Below are 24958 nucleotides of genomic sequence, written 5' to 3'. Positions count from 1 at the left end.
CCAATTATTACACTGTGCAGTGTCGCCTGTGATTTCAGCTTGAGGCAGTAACTTCATATGTTTATTCCAAAATACATAGACTTGTTTATTTTTAAACATTTATTTTTTCATCATTTGTACTACAAGATATAAAGAACATCTCTTTACATGCCACATGCTCACAAGCATCCATTGGGTCAAACAGCTATCTGCTCTTAATAAACTCCAGCTGTATGAATCTGAAATTATGTCTGTTTTCATCAGACTAAAACAAATTTTAGCTGCATCTTTTCTCAACTGGAAAGGAAGAAGTCATTGTTCTAAACCACTCTAAAAAATACAAGCAGCTCTTCATACTGAAACAGGCAGAATGTACTGAAATCTGCCACAACTTTATAGTATTATGTGCAAGTATCCAAATGGTTGCTGATAATTACATGCACTCAATCCAAGCACCCCAAAGAGAAAATTTTGAAGAAAAGTACCACCAAAAATGTTCCCTCTCATCCCATATCTTCAACACTGACATACCATTTGGTTGGTTTTTTGCCAATGTTTCATTCATGGATGAAAGAGAGAGGACCTGTTTTCTATCATGGCTTGAAATGACATAGATTATTACAAAATGGAATAAAGAGTTTGCTTCATCATGGTCAAAGAAGCAAAATCTAGTCTACACATCAGTTGTCCTGATGACAATGATAAATTCTGGCATTTCATTTCAAGCCATGAGAAACACAAGACAAAAATTTTGCATGGCACTTTGTTAAGCTAAGACTTTAGTTGCGTAGTCGTGTGCTCAAAAAAGCCTCAATGGTGTCAGTGTCCCACTTTTCAATGCCAAATGTTTGCTGAACATTGTGATTTTCGTCCAATAGTTTTATAACAGGATCAGCACCGCGAAGGTATTTGACTGTCAGTCCTGGAAAACTGTTGGGCTTATCGCTCTTCACAAACGCTGCAGACAGAGAAGCCAATTAACAAATGCAGGATAGTATAATTTCATTTTTGCACCAACTAGCTGACAACATCCTTCAAGTGCTTTTAGTTTTATTTCAAACTGTACAGTGCAGAGTATAACCAGCAATTCAAGATATGAAAGGAAAGAGGACATCCCTTACCTTGCACCTGTGGGAACCTCCCCAATTTTCATCCACATACTGCAAGCTCTGCATATGGAAATACCTGTTCATACAGCACAACAGTTTTTTTTAAAGCAATATTTTATGCATCCCACATCCGACATTGTTTTATGCTCAGAACAAGAGTTCCTAACTCATCATCAGGAGCAGAAAGGTTATTATTTCTTATATATTGCTTTAGCACAGTTGGGCTAATACAAATGTTAACACAAAAAACAAAGATAATCCCCCCAAAAAAGTGTGATTTCCACCTCTAAACCTGTTTGTCCTACACAAGACACTTCCTGAACAGAAAGTAAACTTTCTGTAAAGGCAGTTTTACTGAAATTACTCTTTTAAAGCATATACTATTTGTTAAAATAAAAGCTCCAGTTGCACTTCAGGTGTCTACAAGGAAACAAAAGACCCTATGATGAAATAAAACTGATGACAAACTGCTTCCTTTGTTTGGATTTCAACAAACTGATATCAACAGAACAATTAAAAGAAATCACAATGACTACTGACACACTTCACATTCATGTGGTTTGAATGTTCATCACTTATGTATTAAATTTTGAGGTGATCTGTTCTCAAGCTTTGTGGTTAGTGTTCCAGCTATGCAAGATGATTCAACAAAATCATGATTGCAGAATGTGCAGTTGTATGTTTTGTTGATAGTTATGAGAAATTATGCTAAAATTATCAGGCAGCTCCATTTCCATAACAAATACCTCAACATCTACTTCTTCTTTAGCATCTTCCTGACAACAGCTCTGGCAGCCTTTTTTCAATTTGGATAAATTGTATCGGTCTAGTTCATCACAAGAACTGCACATCAAGTTGCTGGTAAAACCAATAGCCCGACACTGTTCCAAAAATTCCTGGCTGCATTCTCCATAGTAAACCTATAAAATAAAAAAACGTCTGAACTGTTGGTTAAGCACAATTCATAATTGATAATGCAGTATTATATGTAAACTAACAGATGTTCAGAACTGCTGTCAAACACAAATTTTTTTATATTATAACTACTGTTGTAATTTGGCCATATCCTATACTTCAAAACCTGACTAGTCTTATTGATTCACTTTCAATAAATTGTTCAGTTTTCACTAAATAATAATAATAAACAATGGTTGAACGTCGGACGGCAGCATCCCCTCCTCTCATATCTGATGCCTCCGACTTGCACCCCTTTACAAAAAATATCTCTATTGTTGCCCATATTGAATAGTATAAAAATATTTGTAAACAAAGTTTAATAATTGTTACATTATAACCATTTGAACAACGATGTAACAACTTTCCAACTGGTGAAGCCAACAAATTAAATAAAAAACTTTAGTCATTATTATTTTCTTTTTTTCAGAAATATGTAATAGTTAATTGTTTAGCGTTTATCTGACTAACGGCTGACTGGGTCTATGATCAGATCGTGAAAAATTTGACACCGAACCGTACACACACCGAGTCGGTAACTTTCCTTGCCCGTTAAACATTTTCTGACGTGGCATTTCAACAAAATTTGTATCAGTTATAGATACAGTAAAATAGTCTATTTTCAAACGTAGTTTTTTTTTGTATTTTAGAAAAGTGAAAAAGAACCGAGCTAGTTATTATATCTGTTCACTCGCACTCTGGAGTAAAATATATTTACTTACTAGAAGAAACGAAAACACCGATAGCAAACTCTTAAGGTCCGCCATGGTGCCTCCTAAACTTCCGGTACACTGTTAGAAACTTTACATTTTGATAATTAAAAAAAAATGAAATAGATTAAGGTAAACAACGTTTTAAAACAGTGGCTTTATAATATTACGGTCAAAGAACTTAGTTTATAATTAATGAATATAACTAGTAAATGTTTTCTCCACAGACTTCTATGAAATGTGGACCTCCCTGTTAATCTAGGAATCGAACCAAAACGGAACGGAAATTCGTCTTTACCTTCCGTCTGCCACATCAACATGGAAGCTCTATACAGCGTTCCTTTCACGGTGCTAGAATGCCCAAATTTAAAGTTAAAGAAGCCTTCATGGGTCAAAAAGCCATCATCTATGGTCGTCTTTGCGTTTGTACTAATCTCCTACTTTTTGGTGACAGGAGGTAAGAATGAGTGCAGCATAGTTTGTCGTTTACACCCCTCATTGTCAGTTTTCATTGGCGAAAAGGGGAGATATATTACGCAAGCTTTAATAATGCATCTATTTTGTACTATTATTGTATGTCTGTCTATATACGTAGCTTCCATGTGTAAATTGATTTCGCAGACTGGATGTTTTATGCATCTATATATTTTGTCATCGGTGATGGATTCGTCTTTTGGGCCTGAGACGATTCGGCTTTCGGTGTTGAAACGATGTGGTCTTACTAGGGACGAAATAACCGGGTCCCGCTTTAATATACCTCAATATCTGTAATATTCACTAGCGAAAGATCTCATTCTTTTGTAGCTGATGTTTATACTAGTTGTTTACTCTGCATCATTCCATTTATTTGGTCAGTTTTTTTTTCTTGGCCCTTTTCTCTAGGTATTATCTATGACGTGATCAACGAACCACCAAGCATTGGGTCCACAACAGATGAACGTGGAAACAGTAAACCAGTAAGCAGCTTAGTGCCATTTTTTTATTTTGTTGATAACGGCCTTCCTTAATGGGCTTACTGGTTAACTTGTAATTCCCGATCAATTTCAGTGCCATGTATATTGCATCTAATAGCTTGCCGAAATGTCTTATCCCATTTTCTAACAATAATGCATCTTCTGAAAATCTATAATTGATTTATAAAAGTGAATAAAAAGTGTTGCCTATTATATAATTTTTAAAAATTGATATTAACCTTTTGGTTACAGGTTGCCTTTATGCCATACAGAGTGAATGGGCAGTACATTATGGAGGGTCTTGCATCTAGTTTCATGTTCACTCTTGGCGGGATTGGTTTTATTATCCTTGACCAAGTGAACAAACCATTGCTGCCTCGCCTGAACCGCATCTTGTTACTCTGTGTTGGATTTACAGCGGTCCTCCTTTCGTTCTTCATGTGCCGAGTCTTTATGCGCATCAAATTACCGTAAGTTACAATAGACATAATAAACCACTTTCTGTTAATAGTCACAAGGCAATACCTTTGTTTTTCTTGTGGAACGGTGAATGTCATGTAACTCTACTTTCAGTTAGCTGATCTCTGGATTTACATAGATTTAGATCAAAAGTTTTGTTTATGTATAGGATGCTGCTGAGCATTTTATAAATCTTGCACAAAAATGGAACAGAATTTTTATTTTAAAATGTGACTGCACAAATTGCATAGCTAGCAATAGTTTAGTTTACATAGGTATTAGCTTTCCAACCTTACGTTGCAGCCCATGCTATTTTGAGCATTTGAGTGCCTGTTTTGTTCTACCATATTGCCAAGAAGTTGTAATCATTGTCATCATACTTAAGTATATTGTTTAGTTGCTGACTGGTTTCCTACATTTCTCTTGTTTCAGAGGCTACCTCATGGACTACTAATGGTTGAGGCTAGCTGGCTGGTGTGAATGTGGAGCATAAGCAGGTGTAACTGTCACATATATCAGTTTTGAAACGTTTTTAGTAATAAAAATGTTGTTCCAAGTCACAGTTTTGGTTTTTCAGTCTGTGAACTGCTGTTGATACCAGTTGTGGTATACGCTTTCTGCTAAAATATACTTGCTTGAGAGTCTGCTTTGAATGTTTCTTTACATTTAATATATACAGTGGAACCTCATCATTAAGACTTTTCCTTTTGTGACCCCAAAAATTTTCATACTCATTTCGTGATAAAAACTTCATCTCTATTATGACTACTGTTCTAATTTAACTTATTGCCAACTGTATTCTATAACGACTTTCTTTTTCAAGAAGTTGTGTTGAAAGAAAAAGCACACTTTGCTTTTGGTTGACCATTTACACTATATTACAACTTTCTGCATAAATCTTGTCTTTACTTATCAATGCAGGTCCGTCAGTTATGCTTCGTCATGACCTTTTGCAGAAGAAGTGTTTATAAAATTACAATTCATGTGACCAAATGTTTGTACTCTATTGCAACATTTTGCAAAAGTCAGATTAAAAAAATACATAAAGTGTATTTTTAAGAGAACATCTCTAGCACAATGCAGGTGTGTTAATCAACTGCTCTTTGAGATTGTGGTTAACAGACTCATCAAATAATAGTACATACTCAGGAGACGAATTTACACAGTCCCGAAGCAGTTTAGAAAAGTGAGGAGCAAGACCAAATGTAGTTAGGTATCTGCTTTTTGTTTCACCACACTGCTATTAAAGAACCCATAAACAAGTTACAAATTATCCATTCATGCAAATAACAGAAGCTAAAAACATTGAAAGGTATGAAATAGGTTTAATTTTTTAAACTTTGCATTTAATGTTCACACTGACGTGCACTATCTTGCATGTAAATACAGAAAACTATTCCATTGCATGACAATTGTAACTACCTGAGGAACATGGCCCCATCCTCATACTCCAATAATGTACCCATAATGTCATCAGCTAGCAGGCATATAGTTGGGGTCGAGGTAGTTGTAGTCTCCTGGCAGAAAGCGCATGTAATCTTGATCCTGCATTGATCTGCATGGAACTGGTTTTCTGGCAGGTCGAATTCTGTGGCTGATGTTGTGACTCTTTGTTTCCAGCGAGCCATGGCTACATAAAAAGATAAAAGATACGAAATAATTTGCACATTCCTCTGCAAATACTAAGTTACAGGAGTTGTTAAAAATGCGATAGACTATAAATCTGCACTTCACCCAGTTTGCAGGCGCTCTAGAAGCTACCAAGATCTTCAACATACATTGAAATAAACATAATGGGGTAGTCTTACATAACTAGTTTGGATAAATTAATAAACTAGCTAGATAAATCGACAGAAGATAAATAAATAACTGCTGATTGTGCTCTAACAAGCACATTGTATAAAGATTTTTCTTACTGTATGGAAGTTTACAGAGCCGGCTGTTTTGCTGTGATATAGCCTTAGTTGCTGGCTTAGTGTAAAACACCAACTCCTCCCCTCTAAAAGGAACTTTTTCTTTTTTTTGGCTACAAAGTAGGCTATACTTACCTGTTGGCACAGTTATCACAGAAGTCAACTGATGTATCTTTTGGACAGTCTATACAATGCCATCTTGTTCCTATAATTGGCTGGCACTCACATTTATCACACTGAAAAAAAGCCATAAAAATGTAATGCTGCCAACTTTATTTTCTCCAAAATTAATTATAATCTTAGTGGAAATTTTGATGCCATTTTGTAGGTGGTTATGGTAAAACAACGCCTTACCTTAAAGCCTATATGTTGTTCTAGTGATGAGTCAGTTTTCTGGAGATGCCGAGCTCGTAGCTGCTTCAGATATGCAAGTTCAGTAAACTCTGGAGAGAACTTCATGTCGTCAGGTGCACTATCCTCATCCTAGACAAGAGGCAATGAAAACTCAAACAACAGTTTAATCACAAAGAAAATATCATGATCGCATAATCTCCTCTCCTAACTATGAAATAACAGAAATTTACCGTGTCATCCTGGGCACTTGACGGATCATCTGAAGGAGTGCACGACTCAAAATGGTTTTCTTGCCAGCTGTCAAAGCTGTCTTCATCGTCATTCATATAAACTGGAGGTTCATGAGCTTGCAGGAAAGTGGAAGAAGGATAGTACATGCGGTTGAAACGATGATGGCGATGGCTTCCCTTTAAAACAGTGATTGATAATGATTATGTATGCTGTAAAAATGCTACTTATTTACTATGCACAATCTTTACCATCTTGAAATATGGTAATAAGTAAAATGAATATTGTACTGAGATAATATAAATTGGATTCAAACAACTAATGAGACATTTTTGTAGAAATGGTGGTCAGGTGCAGGCAGTATGAGTTCTTGTGTGCCAGCCATCTTAACTACTGACACTTCCTTCCTCAAAACACACACAATGTTCAAACATCTCTACACAAACTGTAACAAGGACAAAGAATAGCTATTTAAACAAAATGGGTGTCTTAAAAGCTTTTATTCTTTTTTTCTTTCTTTGATCTGCATCAGTTAACAATGTTGATGTAAGAACAGCATTTAAAATCAATAAATTTCTAACCACCTACAATACAAAAAAAAAAAAGTATGTTATTTAATAATAAGAAAACAATGAAACTCAACTAAGCTTGTAAGCCACAAGATTTTCATTTCTTTTCAATGTAAAATGTAGCAAAGAAATGAATATACATATTCGATGGCCTTACCCGTCTCACATTTGTAGGTGGTTTAGGGACTCTTCCTGGAACTGGTAGACCGGCATTGGCAAGCTTGATAAAGTACTTCTGCACACGGCTTGCTACCTGTCATTTGTAAAACTTTGCAAAAATCATCTATGGTACTTCATGTTGAAAGGATGGAGAATGTCAGTCTACTTCAACCACAAAAAAAGTCATACAACTTTTTAAGATGAAAGATACTAACCTGTTCCTTTGTTCTATTTCCTAAGGCTTGTGCTATTTTCTCCCATCGTCTGGCCTCAATTTCCTCAGGGGGATAACGTATCAGAAGTTCTTCAAGCCTGGACAAAAAAATGCAATTGGTTGGTTGTTTTATCTGATAAAAGGGCACAAAATTGCATAAAGGTGAATCTGAACTCTATTTAAAAAGAGGATAATAAGGGAAAGGTAATTGGAATTTCAAGAGTTTCCTTCAACTTGTGAATATCACCTACACCCTTAAGCTTCTCGCTGTAGTGATGAAAATCTCTTCATCTTTGCATACTACCAGCCTCCCCTTTACACAAAATGTAACATGTCTTTCTCATGACACCCATATTTGTTCATGTAAAAAAATACCCTTGGTTCTGTCAACTTATCACAGTGATAGTGCTGTCAACTTATCATTTATCAAACCTGTCTCTACTTTGTCTCATTACATATAAACCAGTGAGTACATACTCCTTTTGGACAGTCAGTACTTCAAAAACTAAAATAGAAATCTTTTGCTAAACAAAAAGTTAGTGATGATTATGTAAACAAGCTGCTATCTATAACTCATGTCAGTTGATGGAAACTGTTAACTATTATGCAATGAAATTACCTTTTCTGTTCTTCGGCAGTCCATAGCTGATTGAATGTTGTTGACTTTGTCTCATCTTTAATGCGCCCACGCACTACAGTATGTATTCCATCAAGGCTTTGTCCTATATCAGCTACACTGCTCCCACTTACATTGCCTGTTAGCTTCAGCTTGAGACGTTGAAGCCTCTCTTCTAAGAAGCAAAAATATGAGCTCATTAGTCAGATATATATTTAGTTAAGGGGGCAAAAACTCATATTTACTCAAATAAACTTATGCATTAAGGGTGAAATATTATTCGTTGTTGTGTGCATCTCAATACCAATATCATGCTGCAGTAGCTTTATTTTTCGCTGATTTTTGATGTTTTAAAAGAAAACCTACAAATTTTTCACATTTATAAAGTAAAACTTTTCACATAAGTAGTGATTCTGCAAGTCAAACAAAAGAAATGCTTACAGTAGACCAACAGAAATGTTCCTAACTAGAATGATATTTAATCACTAGAAGAAATTTATACAGTCTTGATATAGTGACAAAAAAGGCATATACATTTGTAGGCTGGGGCAGGGAAGGCATGAATGGTAGATCTAAAGTGTGATTTGCTTCAATGGTTAGCAAATCACCTTCCCTTACCAAAGCAATAAGGCATAATGTTTTTTACATGTTCAAAACGTGATAGCAATCATGAACAAAAATAGTTGTGACAATAAAAAAAGTTTAGAAGCTTTAACTCACCCTCAGCTGATTCAGTTGCACTACGTTTGTTTCGAGTTGAATGCCGATGAGAGCTAAGTGAAGTCAAATCTGCTTTACTGGTATACTTCTCCCAGTTAATAACCGGAAGAGGTACTATTTTCTGCCGAGATGGCAGTTTCACTTCACCTTTCTGTAGTTTTTCCACAAAACCAATTGGATCTTTCAGTGCCTGAAATTTGGCATTTCATGTGTTGCTCATTTGCTTTCTCATTTGTTCAGGTGTTCACTGGTGATTTTATATGCTTATTGCATTGTAACAATAACCAATACATTGATTGACTTTTATTATTTATATACTTCATAAATGTGAACATCATAGTAAAAATAAACACTTGCTGAAGCATACATGCACACATCACTCACAAACACAAAATTAAACTATTAATTTTATCAATTAAAAAAATTCCAGTAGTATATCTTTTGAAGACAACATTTGTGGTCTGGATAACATACTTGTTGCTGGTGTGAAGTTTGTTGCATACTATACCTTTTCTTGTTCTTCATAAAGTACTTCCAGATCTTTCAATGCTTGAGAACGCTGCGCTTCAAGGATGCAAATAGTCCGAAGCAAAGTATGGTAATCAGAATTACTTTTCAAGGCAACATGATCTGATTCAAAGCTGTAGGGGTCTCCTACGGTGTCATCAACTGTGTCAACATTAGCCTCCATCCTGTATATATATATATGAAAACGAGAAAAATGACTACAAGAAATAATATATATATAAATTTACAAAGAGACAGTTACCTGAAGTAAAAAAGTCAAAAGAATGGGGGGCGGGGGAGGGGAAGCTGTATTAAACGAAGGCACAACCGTTAACGGTAAAAAGTAAAACTTTTTAAAAACGCAAGACTTGCTCTCGAAACCGGCTGATTTAACCACGAACTAATATCCCTATACACGTCCGTGAATTTAACAGATCGTGAAATGAGACAGCATCTCAAAAACACTGCGATCCTTAGATCCAGCAGACGTTAACCCGAAAACACTCAACTTCATCCAAATTAAGTAAGTGCTAAGTACAAAAAAAACCAGCCTTCCATATTTTTCACCCCTGAATACAGGGGACATCGAAAACAACAAATCTTTCGTACCACTTGCAACTTACTGCAATTGTGAAAGGGACACAACTGTATGTGTTTAGAGTCATGAAATGCAGTAAATTCCCCTTGACAGTGTCGTTGAAATGGGGACTTGACAGGGATGTTATAGACATGCACTTGCACGTTCTTGACAAAAATCTTCCCCTAAAAAATGATGGTATATAAGTTGTTTATAGTTTTGAATATGATCAATTTTATTTTCATAATTATGCTTTACTAATTAAATTTTGATTATTTCACCTTCAAAGAGCCTCAGCATGTATGCTTCGCGGAAACACGTAATCTCATCCTCGTAGTAGTTGGCAGAGGGAAAAAATCGGTCAGACGCCATATTTAATTCTCTTACTGCTCATACTAAGCTGTAAGCGTGTATTTCTTGTTTTGTTTACACTCGACGCTTTTCTTGTGTTTCTGCCTGTGTTGTTTACTTGTCTTGGTACTTGGGTTGGAGAACTGTGAAGGACGACAGGCTGTCACAAAGGTCATGGCCGGAGGTATAACTCAAAATCTCTGGTCAGCTGCGATCTTCCTTCACAGTTCGAATGCTGGGTCGTCTTGATCTTTACTTTTCAGGAATCTGTTCGTTTAAATTGGAACAGTGAGTACATGATATGTAGCACGTGTTAGTGATTCCGAAGTTGGAGGGTTGCATAATTAGGTCCCGCCCGATCGCTTTGTTTTCAAACATAGGCCTACCATGTGCGATCTTCGCGGCCTTCACACTTCTCGGAAACCTTGCTCGCTTCCTTGTTTCGCCTTACCCACCCTTCCTCTCTCTCTGTGTGTAGAGAGAGAGGGTGGGTGTTTGTGTTTGCAAGTGCTATTAAAAAAATTATTATGCGCAGCACTGTTATTTGTCAAATCAGTCTTTGTTCTTATGCAACGATATTTATAACCGTTGTCGTTTCGACCGAAGGTAGTTTTTCAGTTTACAAGATGGATTAAGTTCTTATAAAATTTAAATAGATATTTTCCTGAGGTGATGACTGGGACATACATAGAATCAGTGGTCAGAATTGTGCAGTTTTTAACAGGGTTTGATATCTGTGCGACAAGGAGTGAAAGAATAAATCACACTGTTCACCACCCTTCCTCTTAGTCAACAAATTTAAAAATCAGTTAGAATTATCAAGCATGGTAGTAACACGTCTTCTGCTCAGCTGCTTTAAGTTCATCTTCAGTGAGCAAGCTTTATTTCCTGTCCACCAATTTCTTCTTGTTATGTAGTGATACAATTCAGTTTTTAGTTTTTGTTTTCACATTAGTGAAGATTATATATATATTTGCACAGTTGTAATACACTGCTTTTTTTTTTTTAACTGACATAAACTCACATGGCATTTATTTGTGAACCTTTATGCACATGAGCTTTTTTTTCATTATAATTCATCTATGTGAATTTACTTGTAACATAAGTTTTTTTGTATGCCAAGGTATGAGTGCCTCAGGGGACTTAGGAATTTCACCTGTCCTCTTGCAAGCCATATCACAAACACTGACATCAGCAGAAGCACGTGGAGACAAGACAAAGAGAGAACAGGTAAAAATGGAAAAGAAACTGCCCAGCAGCAAGGTGGTTAGCCATCTTCTCAAGGGTATGAACGAGCCAGTTTCAGGACTGATGCACACTGCAGCATCCTCCAGTGAGATGAGCATAGAGACCTGCATGGACACTTCATTGACAGCTCCATTCAAAAAAGATGAAAAAAATATCAGCTTGACGATCCAAGAACGTGTAGCAGCACAGCTCTTATTAAATCAGGGACGCTCTGCAGTGAGTAGCACCACGGTGGGTGGATCAGCAAGCTCCTCTGATGTTAGCATGGTGAACGTTTTAACAGCCTTAGCTTCCCAGCACATCAAGGCCAACATTAAGCAGGAGGCCAATACCAGCCTCCCAACAGTGTCAGCAGCAATATCCACTCAGCCTTCCTCTACAGAAGATGGTTCAGGAGAAAGACACCAGCCACAGATCATAATTTACTACAATAATGATAATGCCTCAGTTCCATCTCCTGCCAATGATGTGATAGTGGGGGAGTTTGAAAGCGAGGGTGGAAACTATCGTGTAGTGATGCACCAAGGTGATGTTCAGACTAGCAGACTTCCTGTTGGAACTGAATCCTGTATTCAGCTGATGCCTGATATGTCAGGGGCTGATATAGCTGATGGGGCTGTGGTGGTAGCAGACTCAAACTCTGCAGAAGGCATGACTGGATCTTGTCCAGTGTGTGGGGATAAACTTTCAGGTATAGTTTTGTCCCTTTTATTTATTTATTTTTGTGTATGTGTTTATTTATTCCTCTTTTGATATTCTGTCATTATATTTTTTTTATCAAAGAAAACTTTATGGATAACTTTTAACATTGTAATTATTTTAACAAAAGTAATAAATATTTGTAAAGATACCCAGTACATCATTTTTAGTACATCCCATTTCTTGGATGCACTTATGTTCGTATTGAAACATTACTGTCAGATAATTCCTGGAGGAGGTGGGGGAATCACAATATGCGTAATGTTTATTTTTGCTTAGTATTGCTAAGACAATGGTGTTAGAGTATTTGGTCTTGGCAGGGAAGTTTCAATAACTAGCACTTTGAGAATAATCTTGATGGTATCATCTGTCATAGCAGGTGGACAAAGACAACAGAAGAAAATCTAATTTCTCATTATTGCATTTGTCAGCAAACATTAACATTGCTACAGTAATAAAATGTCAACATGGTAGTGTCAGAAAACTGAAACATAAATTGTGATGCTTAAGAGAAGTTAAGAAGGTTGTTGGCAGACACAATGCTATAATTTAAAAATATCTTTTGCTTTTAACAGGATACCATTATGGGGTGTTCACATGTGAGAGCTGCAAAGGATTTTTCAAGCGCACAGTACAGAACAAAAAGTCTTTTGTTTGTCACAAACAGTCCGACTGTGAAATAAATGCTTACAATCGCAAAAAGTGCCCAGCTTGCAGATTCAACAAATGTTTGATTGTTGGCATGAAATTAGAAGGTACGATAACATCTTTATTCACCATTCTGTTAAAAATATGTAGGTCTTGAATGTTAACTAATCAGTTCAGTTTTGATATGACAGGAAATGTTTTGACTACTTCTACCCGTTAATGCTATAGTTAATGGATTGATTTCCACTTACAGAGTATATGGAATTAGCTGTTATTAGTATTAATGAAGAACATTCATATTTCTTATTTACATAATTCTGACTGATGCAGCTAGACTAAACTAGTTCAGATTATGGATTTGTAAATTAAGTGCATCAGTGCAACTGAATACATATAACTTAGTAGTGTTTAATGATTACAGAAGCTTTATATAAATCATATGTGTATAGGACCTATATACCATAAAGTTTGTATATGGAATTGTGAAATATTTTGTGGGTCAACAATTTTGCATTTATTTTAAATAATTTTTTATGAAAAATAAAATCCCTTATATGTTTATATGGAAGTTTTTAAACTCTCAACATTTTTGACTGAAGGTCTGAAAACCCTTTTATAGATGAGAAATAGAAAGATTTACTCCAAACGAACAGTTTATTTTGGAAAGGCAGTTTTAAATTTAAATGCCTGTGCTGCTTTTTGGCAAAACAAATATACATCTTTTAAAGGCGGAATGTCTTCGTACCATAGGAAGAGAATGGTTTCACCCATATGAGGGAAGGTAGGAGTACATGGGTTGCTGACAACTATCAGTCAGTCCTCTCCAATTACTACCCTGACAGATTGGCAGGATAGAGATCACAGGCACTGCCAACTCCCCTAGCAATCAAGCCTCTTTCTCACCCAACCATTACTTGCTATGGGGTCTTAGAAATGGGAGATGAAACAGCTTCTATCTGAACATACTGCCATAGATAGGACTGAATGTATTCTTTCCCCCACCCACCCAAAAAATATAAAGAAGAGAAGAGTGAACAGTGCAAATGACACGTACATAAAGACAACTGAAGTTTTTAAACTTTGTTTTGATTGCTTTTTTTCTTTATCTTTCTCTGTATCTCTGTCTTTTTTTTTACAAGTGCGAAAATCAATATTCAACATTTTCGGTTTGTTCCCCTGGTGACCGCCAATTGAGAACAAACCCAGATGCAATACCCTATGTTTGTCACTGGTGGGAATAAACAAATTAAAAAAAACAAACGAGAGGAATCAAAATAAAGGTTAAAAATTCAATTGCCTTTTGTTTGTGTCATTTGTACCGATGACCTTCACCTGGCATAATTGTTGGGTTAGATAAGCAGAAAATGACCATGGGGCCGCTTTTGTAGATGGTGAATGGATACTGTTACAGGCATGAATTGCTGCCCATTTGTGAAAGTACAAACATTGCACCCAAACTCAGATGTTTTTTGTGTCAGTCACAAGGGGAATGAACTGATAATATTGAATATTGTTATTCCTGGTTATGAGTAAAGAAATGACGTAGAGAAAGATAAGGAAACAAAAGCAATAAAAAATAAGCTTTTTTTAAATCTCAGTTTTCTTTGTGTTTGTGTCATTTCTGCTGTTCATCCTTGTCATCTGATTTTCTCTCTTTATTTTATGGAGAATACATTCATTTGTCAGTCCTAACCCTGACAATATGTTCCAATGCACACCGTTTCACCTCAGCTTTCTCAACCCCAACAGCAAGTACTGGTAGGGTGAGAAAGACATTTGATTTCTAAGGTAGTTAGCACCACCGCCTGTGATCACCACCCCACCTATTGATAAAGGGTTCTAAATAAGTTTGATATGTTTTTGAGGATGATAGTAATAATGTATGGATAGCCTGTTGGGCATTTGAGAAGAGCTTACAAGTGTGCTGCAGAGAATCCTTACAGTGGACACAGAGTGCAGCCATCAGTAAATAGCAGCAGTGATTTTAATCCTTCATTATGCCTATTATTTATGCCATTAGCCTATTATGTATTTTAAACTTACTTTACATTTTAATAGTTTTATTAATATTCAAGCATATGCCCTTTAAATTTTGCATTCCTTCACGATCAGTTGCATATCTTAATATTTTTCTTCACTCAAATTGCAGCCATCAGACCTGACAGAACGAGAGGTGGAAGGAGTTCCTATGATGGATGCTCTCCACATGGGAAGCCCAAGGCAAACTCCCTACAGCGGAAGACAAAGCGGTCACTGGGACAATCTGGCAGCGATTGTGAGGAGTCCAGAATGCCGGGCATGTCTGGTAGCTGCGGTGACCTATTCAGCCCGGGGGCAGATGGGGGCAAAAGTCATCGGCAGCTAGTGGCCATTTTAAATCACTCTAACACACACGCACAGCAGGTCAGATAATCAAGTAAACATTTGTGCTCAACCTTTCAAAGCCAGGGCTTTAATAAAAAAAAGTTTAAAAAAGTAGAGTATGTACGTCTGTGTTCATATATATTAAAATGTAGATAAAATATTAATGTCATTTAACATTTTATAGTGGACAGAAGTTTATTATTAAAACCATTTCATGTACCTTGGTGCTTGTAGTATTTGAATGTTCGGTCAGATTCCTGATGGTGATGCACAACGAGTGCCTGAGCTGCTGACTGACATCATGAACCTAGAACCCCTCTTGGTTGATGATGAAATTCCCCAGGCTGCAACTCCTGACATGGATGAAACCACGGCATTCTATAATTTCCTCATGCAGCTGACAGAGTTGCGACTTTACAAACTTGTTCGCTGGGCACGCAACCTACCTCAATTTGGTGCAATATCGGTCAGTTGAAAGTGAATTTTATAAATTCCTGAGATTGTGAGGGTAACAAGATTTTATGCTGATTGGTGAAATTATGTCCTGTAGTTGCGGGATTGTTGGTGGAATTATTAAAGGCACTGGCTGTTATGAAAAGCAAAATAGTAAAAAAGAAGGGAGGAGACACTGTTGTGGAGCTGTTATTATATTTAAGCACCGTGGCTAGTTTTAGGCTTGAATGCATTAGGAACAGCAATTTATGTTTTGAATGCAATCTATCTCATTACCTTTTTTAGTTTTGGGGGCTTTTCTCTGGATTAAATGGTACCCTGTGAAAATGAAATTGACATCTTCTTAATAAAAGGAGAGTGAATCATCAAAAATCATTTTGATTTACTACAGACTGATGACCAGATCCTGTTATTGCAAAACTGTTGGTCTGATCTTCTGGCCTTGGGGGTTTGTTGGCGATCGGTTTCAAACTCCAGCATTCTCAACCTGTCTGATGAACGGTCAGTTACAATTGAAGAGGCAGCGGCATATGGGTTTGGGGATGTCGCTAATCGTCTTCACAGCATCACACAAAGTCTTCAGTCCCTTCACATGGACCAGTATGAATATGTTGCTCTCAAGGTTCTGCTATTGATCACACCAGGTAGCTGATATGTCTACATTTTCAGATGTATTTCGTCTAACCACGTGCCATGTGATAAGATTTGATACATTTACTTATATGGGTTTTTTTTATGATACATTTAATTTTATTTTTTTTATGTCACGGTGTTTTATCTTTTAATGGCAGATTATTTCTCAAGTATTACATCACATTTGAGTTAAGGCAGAAATCCAGTAGCTTACTATAGTAGTTCACTATAAGAGTTTTTTAATTGTCTATTATTATTTTTAATTATCTAGGGCACGACATGATATCCAATGGAATGTGTGTGTGGGGTTGTTCAAGTCATCAGCACATGTGACCCTTGTATTAGCCTTTAAATAAAGTAGTTTCTCTGCTCAAAGAGTTAATTCTCTGTCGCAGATGTAAAGGGCCTTAAAGAACCTGGAAAAATTCGGGACTATCAGGAGAAACTCACGGAAGCTTTGGCAGAATACACCAGCTCTCATTATGTGCAAAGTCCTTTAAAGTTTGGGGAAATGCTGCTGCGGCTTCCAGAGCTGGCCCGTATCTCATTCATTGCTAAAGAAAAGTTGCTCACCGTTCTTCCTCCATCTTTGACTTCCTGTGGTCTGCTTGTAGAACTTCTGAAGGGGGAAAATGCTGTGAAAGATTGAAAAATAGACAATGTTTACAGCTGAAGGGATGAGTTGAAAGATGGCACCAGTGAATTATTGATTTGCTCCCTCTCACAGAGAAAAGACAGATTTTGGATTCTTTGAGAAGACTGTGTTTATTTGCATACATCTCGTGCCTGAAGATTAACAGCAGTGGCATTGGTGGAAGGTGTGAGTTCTCAGTGAAGAAAGTTTGATGGTCACGACTCAGGTGGCTTTACAACACACTTGAACCAGACAAATATGCTTTCTTTCAAAACAACAAAATGATTGCCTGTGGCTGCCCAAATCATGTTATCAAGTTGTTGAATGGCTCAGGACTCTACAGATTACAAAACACATATGCATAAATAACAACTTGCCTCAACACAATACTTTACAGGTGACAAACATCTAGCAATAATTATAATGTTTACCTCCGGGGCACTTCCCCGATCAATTATAAGGATTACAATCCTCGTGCTCTCTCCTGTTCAACCACAAAGTTCCAGTTCATCGTCTAGCTTACGATCGCACTAGCAATCGTTGAGTACTTTACTCACAGTTCATCATCCCTCGTAGGGTCGTTGCTCTCCACATGTCCCACCACCTATAATTCAATACACGAATACACACACAACGGCCGTACACATTGGCCGTGTGGGTCAGGCAGTTCCCGGGGTCACAGGGGAGGTAATCCATGGTGACCTCGTGGGTCTCCTAGCCCACGTGCTGCTGGGTGCTGAACCAAAACACCTTGATCACGGAATGGTCCTGGGAGGCGATTCTTCTTTATCCAGTAGATCTCCAGCTCTTTCAGTCCATACAATTAAAACCTGTAACTCGAGGTCACACTATACTACAATTTCTGAACTTATTCTTCAATTCACGGATCTTTTTCTCACATGTTTTCAACTTCAAAACCTGCATAAGTTCCATTTCAATTTCACAAAAGATGTCATTAATACACTTGCATAAATAATACATAAAAGATGTCATACCTCGTCTAGGTGGGCTAATCCAACAACGGGTCAGTACCGCGCAGCATCTAGGGTCGATAGACACTACCCTCTACTACACAACAATCTCACTCGGGAGATGTACACTCGTGACTCGGGCACGTCCTCTTCTCTAGGTATCCCGGGCCTGAGTAAATTTCCATAACTCTTTTCAGCCAAAACCTACCAGTGAACTTTGTTCACTACACACTTTCTTTCACCGTTAACACTTTCCAACTAATGTTCTAAACTATTCATCATACATTCGACATATACTTTCAATCCATCAGCCACGAAAGGGTTAAACACTCCGAAAAACACAGAGGGCATGGACTGGTCTGTGACATTGATTTATCTGTCAAGCTGTACTGGCAGTTTCAGGTATTGATCTGAGGTATTGAAGGGAGTGAACCAGTAGTTTCATGGTCTTAGATATCAGCAGCTGCACCTGTCTCCTCATTGCAAGCAGCATTGCATTTGCATGTTGAAATGCACATGCATATTTAAAAAATCAGCACAGAACTTTGCTGATTAAAGCTGTTGATGTCTAAATTGCTATTTCCTTAAAATAATGTGCCTGGTGACTGTATATACATCTGGTTTTATTAGATCTCTTATTAGATATTTTAATATTTGGGGCAAAGTCAAAGAACCGTTTAGCCTACCCTGTGATGTGTGAGTTCTGGTTGTATTAAAGAAACAACTCCTGTAAGGCAAAGAGTTTTCAGTTGGTAAGATGTCCATTATTACATTTACATGATCATAAGGGTGGACAGCTTTCTTTTTGTATAGTTCATCTTGAAATGGGATTTTTTATGTTAATGATGAGTATGGAGGCAAGTATTTCCCTTGTCAATATCGTTGGCTTTGGACCTGCACCTGTAAAAAAAAATAGTCTTAGTATAATTTTTCACTTTGCTATACCATGCATAATTTCATCACAGTTTAGTGTGCAGGGCAAATAGGAGATGTGGCAGAAGAGAAGGTAACATCTCAGTTTGTCTTCGACTGCTTTTTTGTGTGTGTGTGTGTGTGTGTGTGCCTGATTTCATTTTAGCTACATGTAGGTAAAAGGTCTAAAAACTCACTAAACCTTTTGTAGTGAAGACCGGCATAAGACAGGGTTGCATATTATCACCAAGAATCTTCCTAATGGTCAGAGACTGGATAATGCGGCAAACCAGCTGACACCATTGCCAAGCAGGCACTTGACTGGAACCCTCAGGGGAAGAGGAGAGTTGGGAGACCAAAGCAGACTTGGAAAAGAACAGTACAAAGTGAGGCAAAGGACATCGGAACTACCTGGGCCCAATTGAAGGAGGCTGCCTAAAACCGGGTTTGCTGGTGAGGTGTTGCAGCCCTATGCTCCTCAAGGGGGCAACAAGGAATAAACTAAACTAAAAAGTCTAATCAGCTGTTAGATTTTTTTAAACCCTGGTCATTTTTTTTTTTTAGCAAGAGTGAATGCTGTTTCTACTGTTTGACATGAGTGAACAGATATAAAATCACTTCAACATGGTTGATTTTTGTGCTTATATTCTTTATTCATGGCAGTCTTCATTGCCACATATTGTCAATCATCAGTAGCATGGAGGCAATAACAAAACACTCATTTAATCAGTTTTACATCCCATGAAGCTTTGCTAATTTTCCCTAACATGCAAGCAACGAATCACTCTTGTCAAAATGCAGTCTTTAAGTAGTGCTTTATATTGAAGACCACACGAAACATGATCATGACCCAAAACAGCTGTTGAACAAGGACAGGGAATTGCCGAAGACCTTGATGTTAGCCGGCATTCACTTCATCAAATCTTGTTTGGTTGAAACCCTTCCTAGTATGATCTTTAGAATTCTTCATAGAATCCATGGGTATTCGTATTTCAAAGGTGCTTAATCAGACCATGTCAAGACCATAATCTTTGATCGCATTTAATAAAACTAGTCAGTTCTGGTTCCTGTTTTGAACTTACATGTGTGTGTGTGTGTGCACATGTGCCCATATTTGCGTGCATGTGTGTGTGTGGACATGAATTTGAGCATAGCTGTGTAAGCAGATAAGAGAATTCTGGAAAATTGATCATCCTCAGTGAGTTGAAAAGATGGCACACTTTGCAAGAATGCTATGTCCTATATAATGATAACTATTCAGGTATTAAGCACATTCTTTTGAATATATTATATTTGATTTTAAATGCTTATCATTTTATGTTGATTTCGCAACAAAAGAACCCATTATTTAGTGCAAGCAAATCCTGTTAGCATAAAATATTTTAATCAGAATTTAAGGCATTATTTCAAACCATGGAAAGCTGTTGCCTCTTTTTGATCATGTTTGAGGACTTTTCATTGGCTAAAAAAAGACACAGAACACTTCAATGGGTACAATTTCTAGAAGTGAATAATTAGGAACTTATCCTAAAACAGAAGTTCTGGGTTTGTTTGTGTAGAAGGGAGAGTCTGTAGTAAAATGAGTCTCACATTAGCTTTGGCGCTTCTATAGTTTGTCATGCAGGCACAGTATCTTAGTGGAGAGGGAGTTGTTATTGGCTGTAAAGTTTTTTTTTTCTTTATTAATGTGTAAGCTGATGTAGTCATTACTCCTGTTTGTATATGACGTCTATATTGTTGTGTTCAACTGATTTGTCATTTTTGTTTTAGATCATGTATTTCATTCTGTGATCAATTATTGATGTTTTTCAATTAACACGCATACAGATCAGTGACTCTGGCAGCTACATAATGGGGATACAGTTCATTACTTACTTATTAGGCACACATTGCAACACATTACCAATATGCATTCTTTTATGATGAAACTTCTTAACAGGGGGAGAAAAGCAGATTCTAAATTGTGCACACTGAAAAGCCTCAACTGGCACTAAAAGATAACCAAGCCTACTTAAGAAGGAAGCTCAGTTAATATTTTTTTTCTGTGGGGGTTGGATTTCTTGGTAATTTGCTTTGTCTTTTTTTCAGTGATGATCTTAAAAATTCAGAATTATTTGTGCTAACATATATTTTTTATGTATTCACATGCACTGTTAAACTACTTCTTAGAATGCCCTTTAGAACAGTGGTTCTCAGAGTGTGGTCTGCGAACCTCTTATGGGCTGCATGCAATAAGTCAGGTGGTTTGAGACTGACAGTCATCATATGTCAGCAAAGTCCAGTCTTCATTTCACAAGTTTTGATTGCATAAAACGCTCGCTTACCAAGTCCTTATGTCACAGTGCAAGCATTGTGTCATTTAACCTCATCATCCATTACCCCTTGTAGTGCAGTGGACTTCCTTATTTTTATGTGTACTTAGTGAAGTATGTAATTTTATGTAAACTTTTTACCATACTACCGTCAAAAAAGTGCGTTCAGTTTTAGTTTTTTAGTTTAATGAAACAAATGTGGCAATTTAAATTTGAAATTCATGCTACAGAGTGATTTTAGGCCTTGGTGGTCTGGCGTATTTTTACTTTAACAAAGTGGTCAACTGTTATCAGGTACCTTCCACCTAAGTCAGCAACCAAATCTTTGGCTTGCACTAGCTGTGAAATGACATCCAAGGTGTGCCTCTTTGAAGTCTCTGTTGCAGTAGATGACACGAAATAGCGACTGTGGAATGGAGACACAATACCTTACAAGAAGTTATAGTTATCTTAAGGGCTTTTCTGTCTTTCACAGGTTGGCTAACTTTGCACATTTGTTTTTCTTCAAAGAGACCAGAATACATGTTTAATAGGTGGCCTTCTGCCACTGTTTTGAGGCTCAAAACATGGAGCAAGTTAGTGAGACAGTAAATATATAAAGTTCCTTTCATCTTTGCATTTTCCCTCAAAAATAAATGCTGCCAGTAGATGGCAGCAGAACATTGCCCTGAACAGTAGGAGGCTTAGGGTTGTATTTGGGGTCAAATCAATAATACTAAGGGTTAACCATTTAAAAAATTCTTAGCCCATGTCTTAGTTGGAGTCAGCACAAAGGTTAAAATACTTAATTGCCTTTATCAAATTCATATATTAGTATTTGTTTATTTTCTGAAATGAAAATTAGATATCCTAGTTTCCTAACAGACGAGTGCATGAGTTTTATGGCCTGTATGTTGTTGAATAGAGAACTGTCTTTGATGTGGAATGTACCTGCATGTACAGTTTAAAAATACAAATAGCCTTGGTAACTGAGTTAAAATTGAACACCTCTTGGAATGGGTTAAAAAAATGTCATTTATACATGAATCATGTGATGCAAAATGTCTCTTAAGTTTCCAGGTCTATTGTAAAGGAAATATGAATTAAGCAGCAGATACAATGTATGAAAGATACAGATAATGCAAGCAAATTTTATGCTTTTTAAAATTAGGATAAAAGTGTTGACAGTGGATGCTTATTTTAAACTTTCCATTCATTTTCATACCGTATTAAAAAAAAAAACCTAGCAGTTTGCTTGTAACAAATATGCAACTTTTAAGTATTATGCAATGATCTTTGCTATGTTAATTACATGCATATCAATACACATTTTTTGTTAGTTTTTGTTTGTTTGTTTAGTTACTTTCTGTTAGTTTTCTGCCTGGATCTTCGAAATGTAAACACAATTTACTAGATATTCTAGGTTTTTGTGCATTTATGCATGTATGTACAGAGTAAACAATAGTTTTTGTTAAAAGCCAGTTTAGACCCCCTCCAGTGGAGACTGCAAATACCTTCAACAATATTTTTAATTGCAAAATCAAGCCATTCATGATTTATAGTTTGCCTTGCATGTTCACCACAGATATGAAAGTTAACTATAAGAATATGTAGCACAATGTATATTCCCTAATTGTATATTTGAATTGTGAAAAATGCAAATATAGATGCATCTAGCTATCCATGATTTGTTTTCTAAAATAATGGCATACTTTGTTTTAGGTTAATGGGAAAAAGATATTTTACAAAACAAATAAACATTTCTTGAATTACGAAGGAAAAATGACATAACCTCCTGTTTGTGACAGTTATTTGAACGAGGTTTTGCTCTTGGAGGCAAAGAATTATTTGCTACTTTCATAGTAAGCTAAAGCTATAACCACAATTAGGAGAAAACTGATCCAGTGATGTCAAAAGGGTTAAATGATATTTGCCAGCAGAATTTTTTTTAAACCTGCAAGCAACAATTGAGAGTTTTAGACAAAGCTTAGCTTTGCTTATAAGTTCAACATCTGGAGCTATTGCATGCCTGAAAGAATGGTTCCTACTTTGAGGTCCTATGTTTTTTTTTTCCCCCCATTGATAATCAAGAATATATCTCAGATTGATAAGAAAATGGGAAGGCATTTTAACAACCCTATCAAGACCCTAATAAACATTATTTTATGAATCATGTGTGTCCAAATAGCATGTATAAAATAAATGAATTGCCACTCTAGGCTTAATACCCGCATGATGTTATTTCTTCAATCATAGATAAACACTAACTGCAGATTTTAATGATTAAATGTTAGAATGCAAGTGAGCGTGAGAACCTCTGGAATGTTATTAAGCCAGCTGCAATAGCAAATCAGCTGTTTTATAAGGTTATTATTAGTTGTCATGAAAATACTTGCATAAAATAAGGAAGCTTAGAAAGGAGAAAAAAATCCCACAAAAGTTGCCCTAAGACCTAAAACAGTAAAGATGAGGTCTTTGTAGAAAAATTGAAATATGAAAAAGACATTTTCAGATTCTGGACTATTTGAGTAATATCAGGAAGCCTGATGGTTATAGTGCTTGACTATGGAGCAGAAAGTTGTTTGCTTGAGCCTTGGGCTAGAGTTCAAAAATCCCCATGCCCACCCTGCAGTTTCTTAACATAAAATGGTAACTCATTAAGGAAAGTAATGACAACAGGAGAGGGTTGGGCTATACCTCCCATATTCACACACTAAGAAAAATGTGCAAGTTATTTTTAATTCTCTTTAGAAGAAGTGATGTTCATCGTCTAAATATCAAAGAGAATGAGTGTCTAGTGTTATATACTCTTTGCTCATCCACCTCTCATCCCCTCTTTAAGGTGGTCTGGTTAGTGCAGATATGGTTTGTAAAAAGTTTTTCATATACAGCATACTTTTTTATCTATGCTTCAACCTGCATGCCTGCCAGCATAAAAGAATATATTTGTGCTTGCATACAAACACATATGTATTGACTTATTTACCCAAACACATTATAAATCATAGTTAAACATGAATAGGTTTGTAGATGCATATGTAGACAGTATGGATTGTGGTTAGAAAATATCAGTTGTCAGAATAGCAACAGCAAGCATTACTGTGCTCAAGGATAATGCCTTTTGTCATTTTCTTATAATTATGCACTTATGTACTCAGCTAGGGAATGATAAAATCAACTTGAGCCTAAATCTTGATCTGGCAGCTTGGCTTATATGCCATCATGTTCTGTTATTGCTATAATTTTGCATGTTTTAATAATTTGGTTACTGGATCAAAGTATGAATGCAAACTGCTAATGGTGATATGTATTTGAGTCGCAATTAAAAATGGTGGGTGCATAATTTATGGATTTAATTATTTTGTAAAGGAGGGGAAGAGGGAGAGAGATCAAAGATCACTACTTCTACAGCATCTATAAATGAAATATAGATCACATTGGTAGATGTAATCTTATTTTTTAAGCTTCTATTCGTTAAAACTCCATGCTAGGTCTTTTTTTTTTCCCCCACATGCAGAAAGAGACAGAGAGTGTGTGCGTGCATACAAGAAAATGGGGATGAGTAAAAAGTCTCTCTGAATGTGTATGTGAAAGACAATTTATAAATTGCATGATGGTGGGTGGCTTTTGGTTTGGCAACATTTTTCATACAGCCACAGATTAATTTTGAATTTTATTGCTCAGTTTTTATTTTTTATATTTCTTAAAATAGAATTTGATTCAGGGGAGGGGC

General features: G+C 36.5%; 4 protein-coding genes across 8 annotated transcripts; 2 read left to right on the top strand and 2 right to left on the bottom strand.

Annotated features, from left to right (window-relative positions):
* Positions 1–84: 84 nt before the first annotated feature.
* On the bottom strand, positions 85–2983 carry LOC112576160 (selenoprotein F-like). Its single transcript, XM_025258438.1, has 4 exons — positions 2765–2983; positions 1835–2008; positions 1101–1164; positions 85–937 (listed from the first exon to the last, which is right to left on the bottom strand). The coding sequence occupies exons 1-4, from the start codon at positions 2807–2809 to the stop codon at positions 759–761; spliced, it is 462 nt and encodes a 153-aa protein (XP_025114223.1). The 5' UTR covers positions 2810–2983; the 3' UTR covers positions 85–758.
* Positions 2984–3033: 50 nt separating this feature from the next.
* LOC112576161 (oligosaccharyltransferase complex subunit ostc-like) lies at positions 3034–4724 on the top strand. Its single transcript, XM_025258439.1, has 4 exons — positions 3034–3209; positions 3635–3708; positions 3958–4175; positions 4597–4724. Exons 1-4 carry the CDS (start codon positions 3071–3073, stop codon positions 4616–4618), a joined length of 453 nt encoding a protein of 150 aa, XP_025114224.1. The 5' UTR covers positions 3034–3070; the 3' UTR covers positions 4619–4724.
* A 745-nt stretch (positions 4725–5469) lies between these two features.
* LOC112576156 (ZZ-type zinc finger-containing protein 3-like) lies at positions 5470–10417 on the bottom strand. 3 transcript variants are annotated; one of them, XM_025258434.1, is made up of 10 exons: positions 10303–10417; positions 9446–9629; positions 8938–9127; positions 8221–8392; positions 7603–7699; positions 7386–7481; positions 6662–6838; positions 6432–6560; positions 6213–6313; positions 5470–5794 (listed from the first exon to the last, which is right to left on the bottom strand). In XM_025258434.1, exons 2-10 carry the CDS (start codon positions 9626–9628, stop codon positions 5638–5640), a joined length of 1302 nt encoding a protein of 433 aa, XP_025114219.1. In that variant the 5' UTR covers position 9629; positions 10303–10417; the 3' UTR covers positions 5470–5637. The 3 variants fall into 3 exon arrangements, with proteins under 3 accessions (XP_025114219.1, XP_025114218.1, XP_025114220.1); XM_025258433.1 differs by lacking the exon at positions 10303–10417 and adding an exon at positions 10054–10095; XM_025258435.1 differs by lacking the exon at positions 10303–10417 and adding an exon at positions 10068–10081.
* LOC112576155 (steroidogenic factor 1-like) lies at positions 10319–23002 on the top strand. 3 transcript variants are annotated; one of them, XM_025258432.1, is made up of 7 exons: positions 10319–10423; positions 11496–12311; positions 12895–13074; positions 15117–15370; positions 15585–15797; positions 16176–16428; positions 16813–23002. In XM_025258432.1, the coding sequence occupies exons 2-7, from the start codon at positions 11498–11500 to the stop codon at positions 17064–17066; spliced, it is 1968 nt and encodes a 655-aa protein (XP_025114217.1). In that variant the 5' UTR covers positions 10319–10423; positions 11496–11497; the 3' UTR covers positions 17067–23002. The 3 variants fall into 3 exon arrangements, with proteins under 3 accessions (XP_025114217.1, XP_025114216.1, XP_025114215.1); XM_025258431.1 differs by lacking the exon at positions 10319–10423 and adding an exon at positions 10512–10660; XM_025258430.1 differs by lacking the exon at positions 10319–10423 and adding an exon at positions 10819–10978.
* Positions 23003–24958: the final 1956 nt, after the last annotated feature.

Source organism: Pomacea canaliculata, linkage group LG11, assembly GCF_003073045.1.
Source record: "Pomacea canaliculata isolate SZHN2017 linkage group LG11, ASM307304v1, whole genome shotgun sequence".
Lineage (NCBI taxonomy): Eukaryota > Metazoa > Mollusca > Gastropoda > Architaenioglossa > Ampullariidae > Pomacea > Pomacea canaliculata.
Note: the sequence above shows the minus strand (reverse complement) of the source record. Positions and strands in the feature narration are given on the sequence as shown.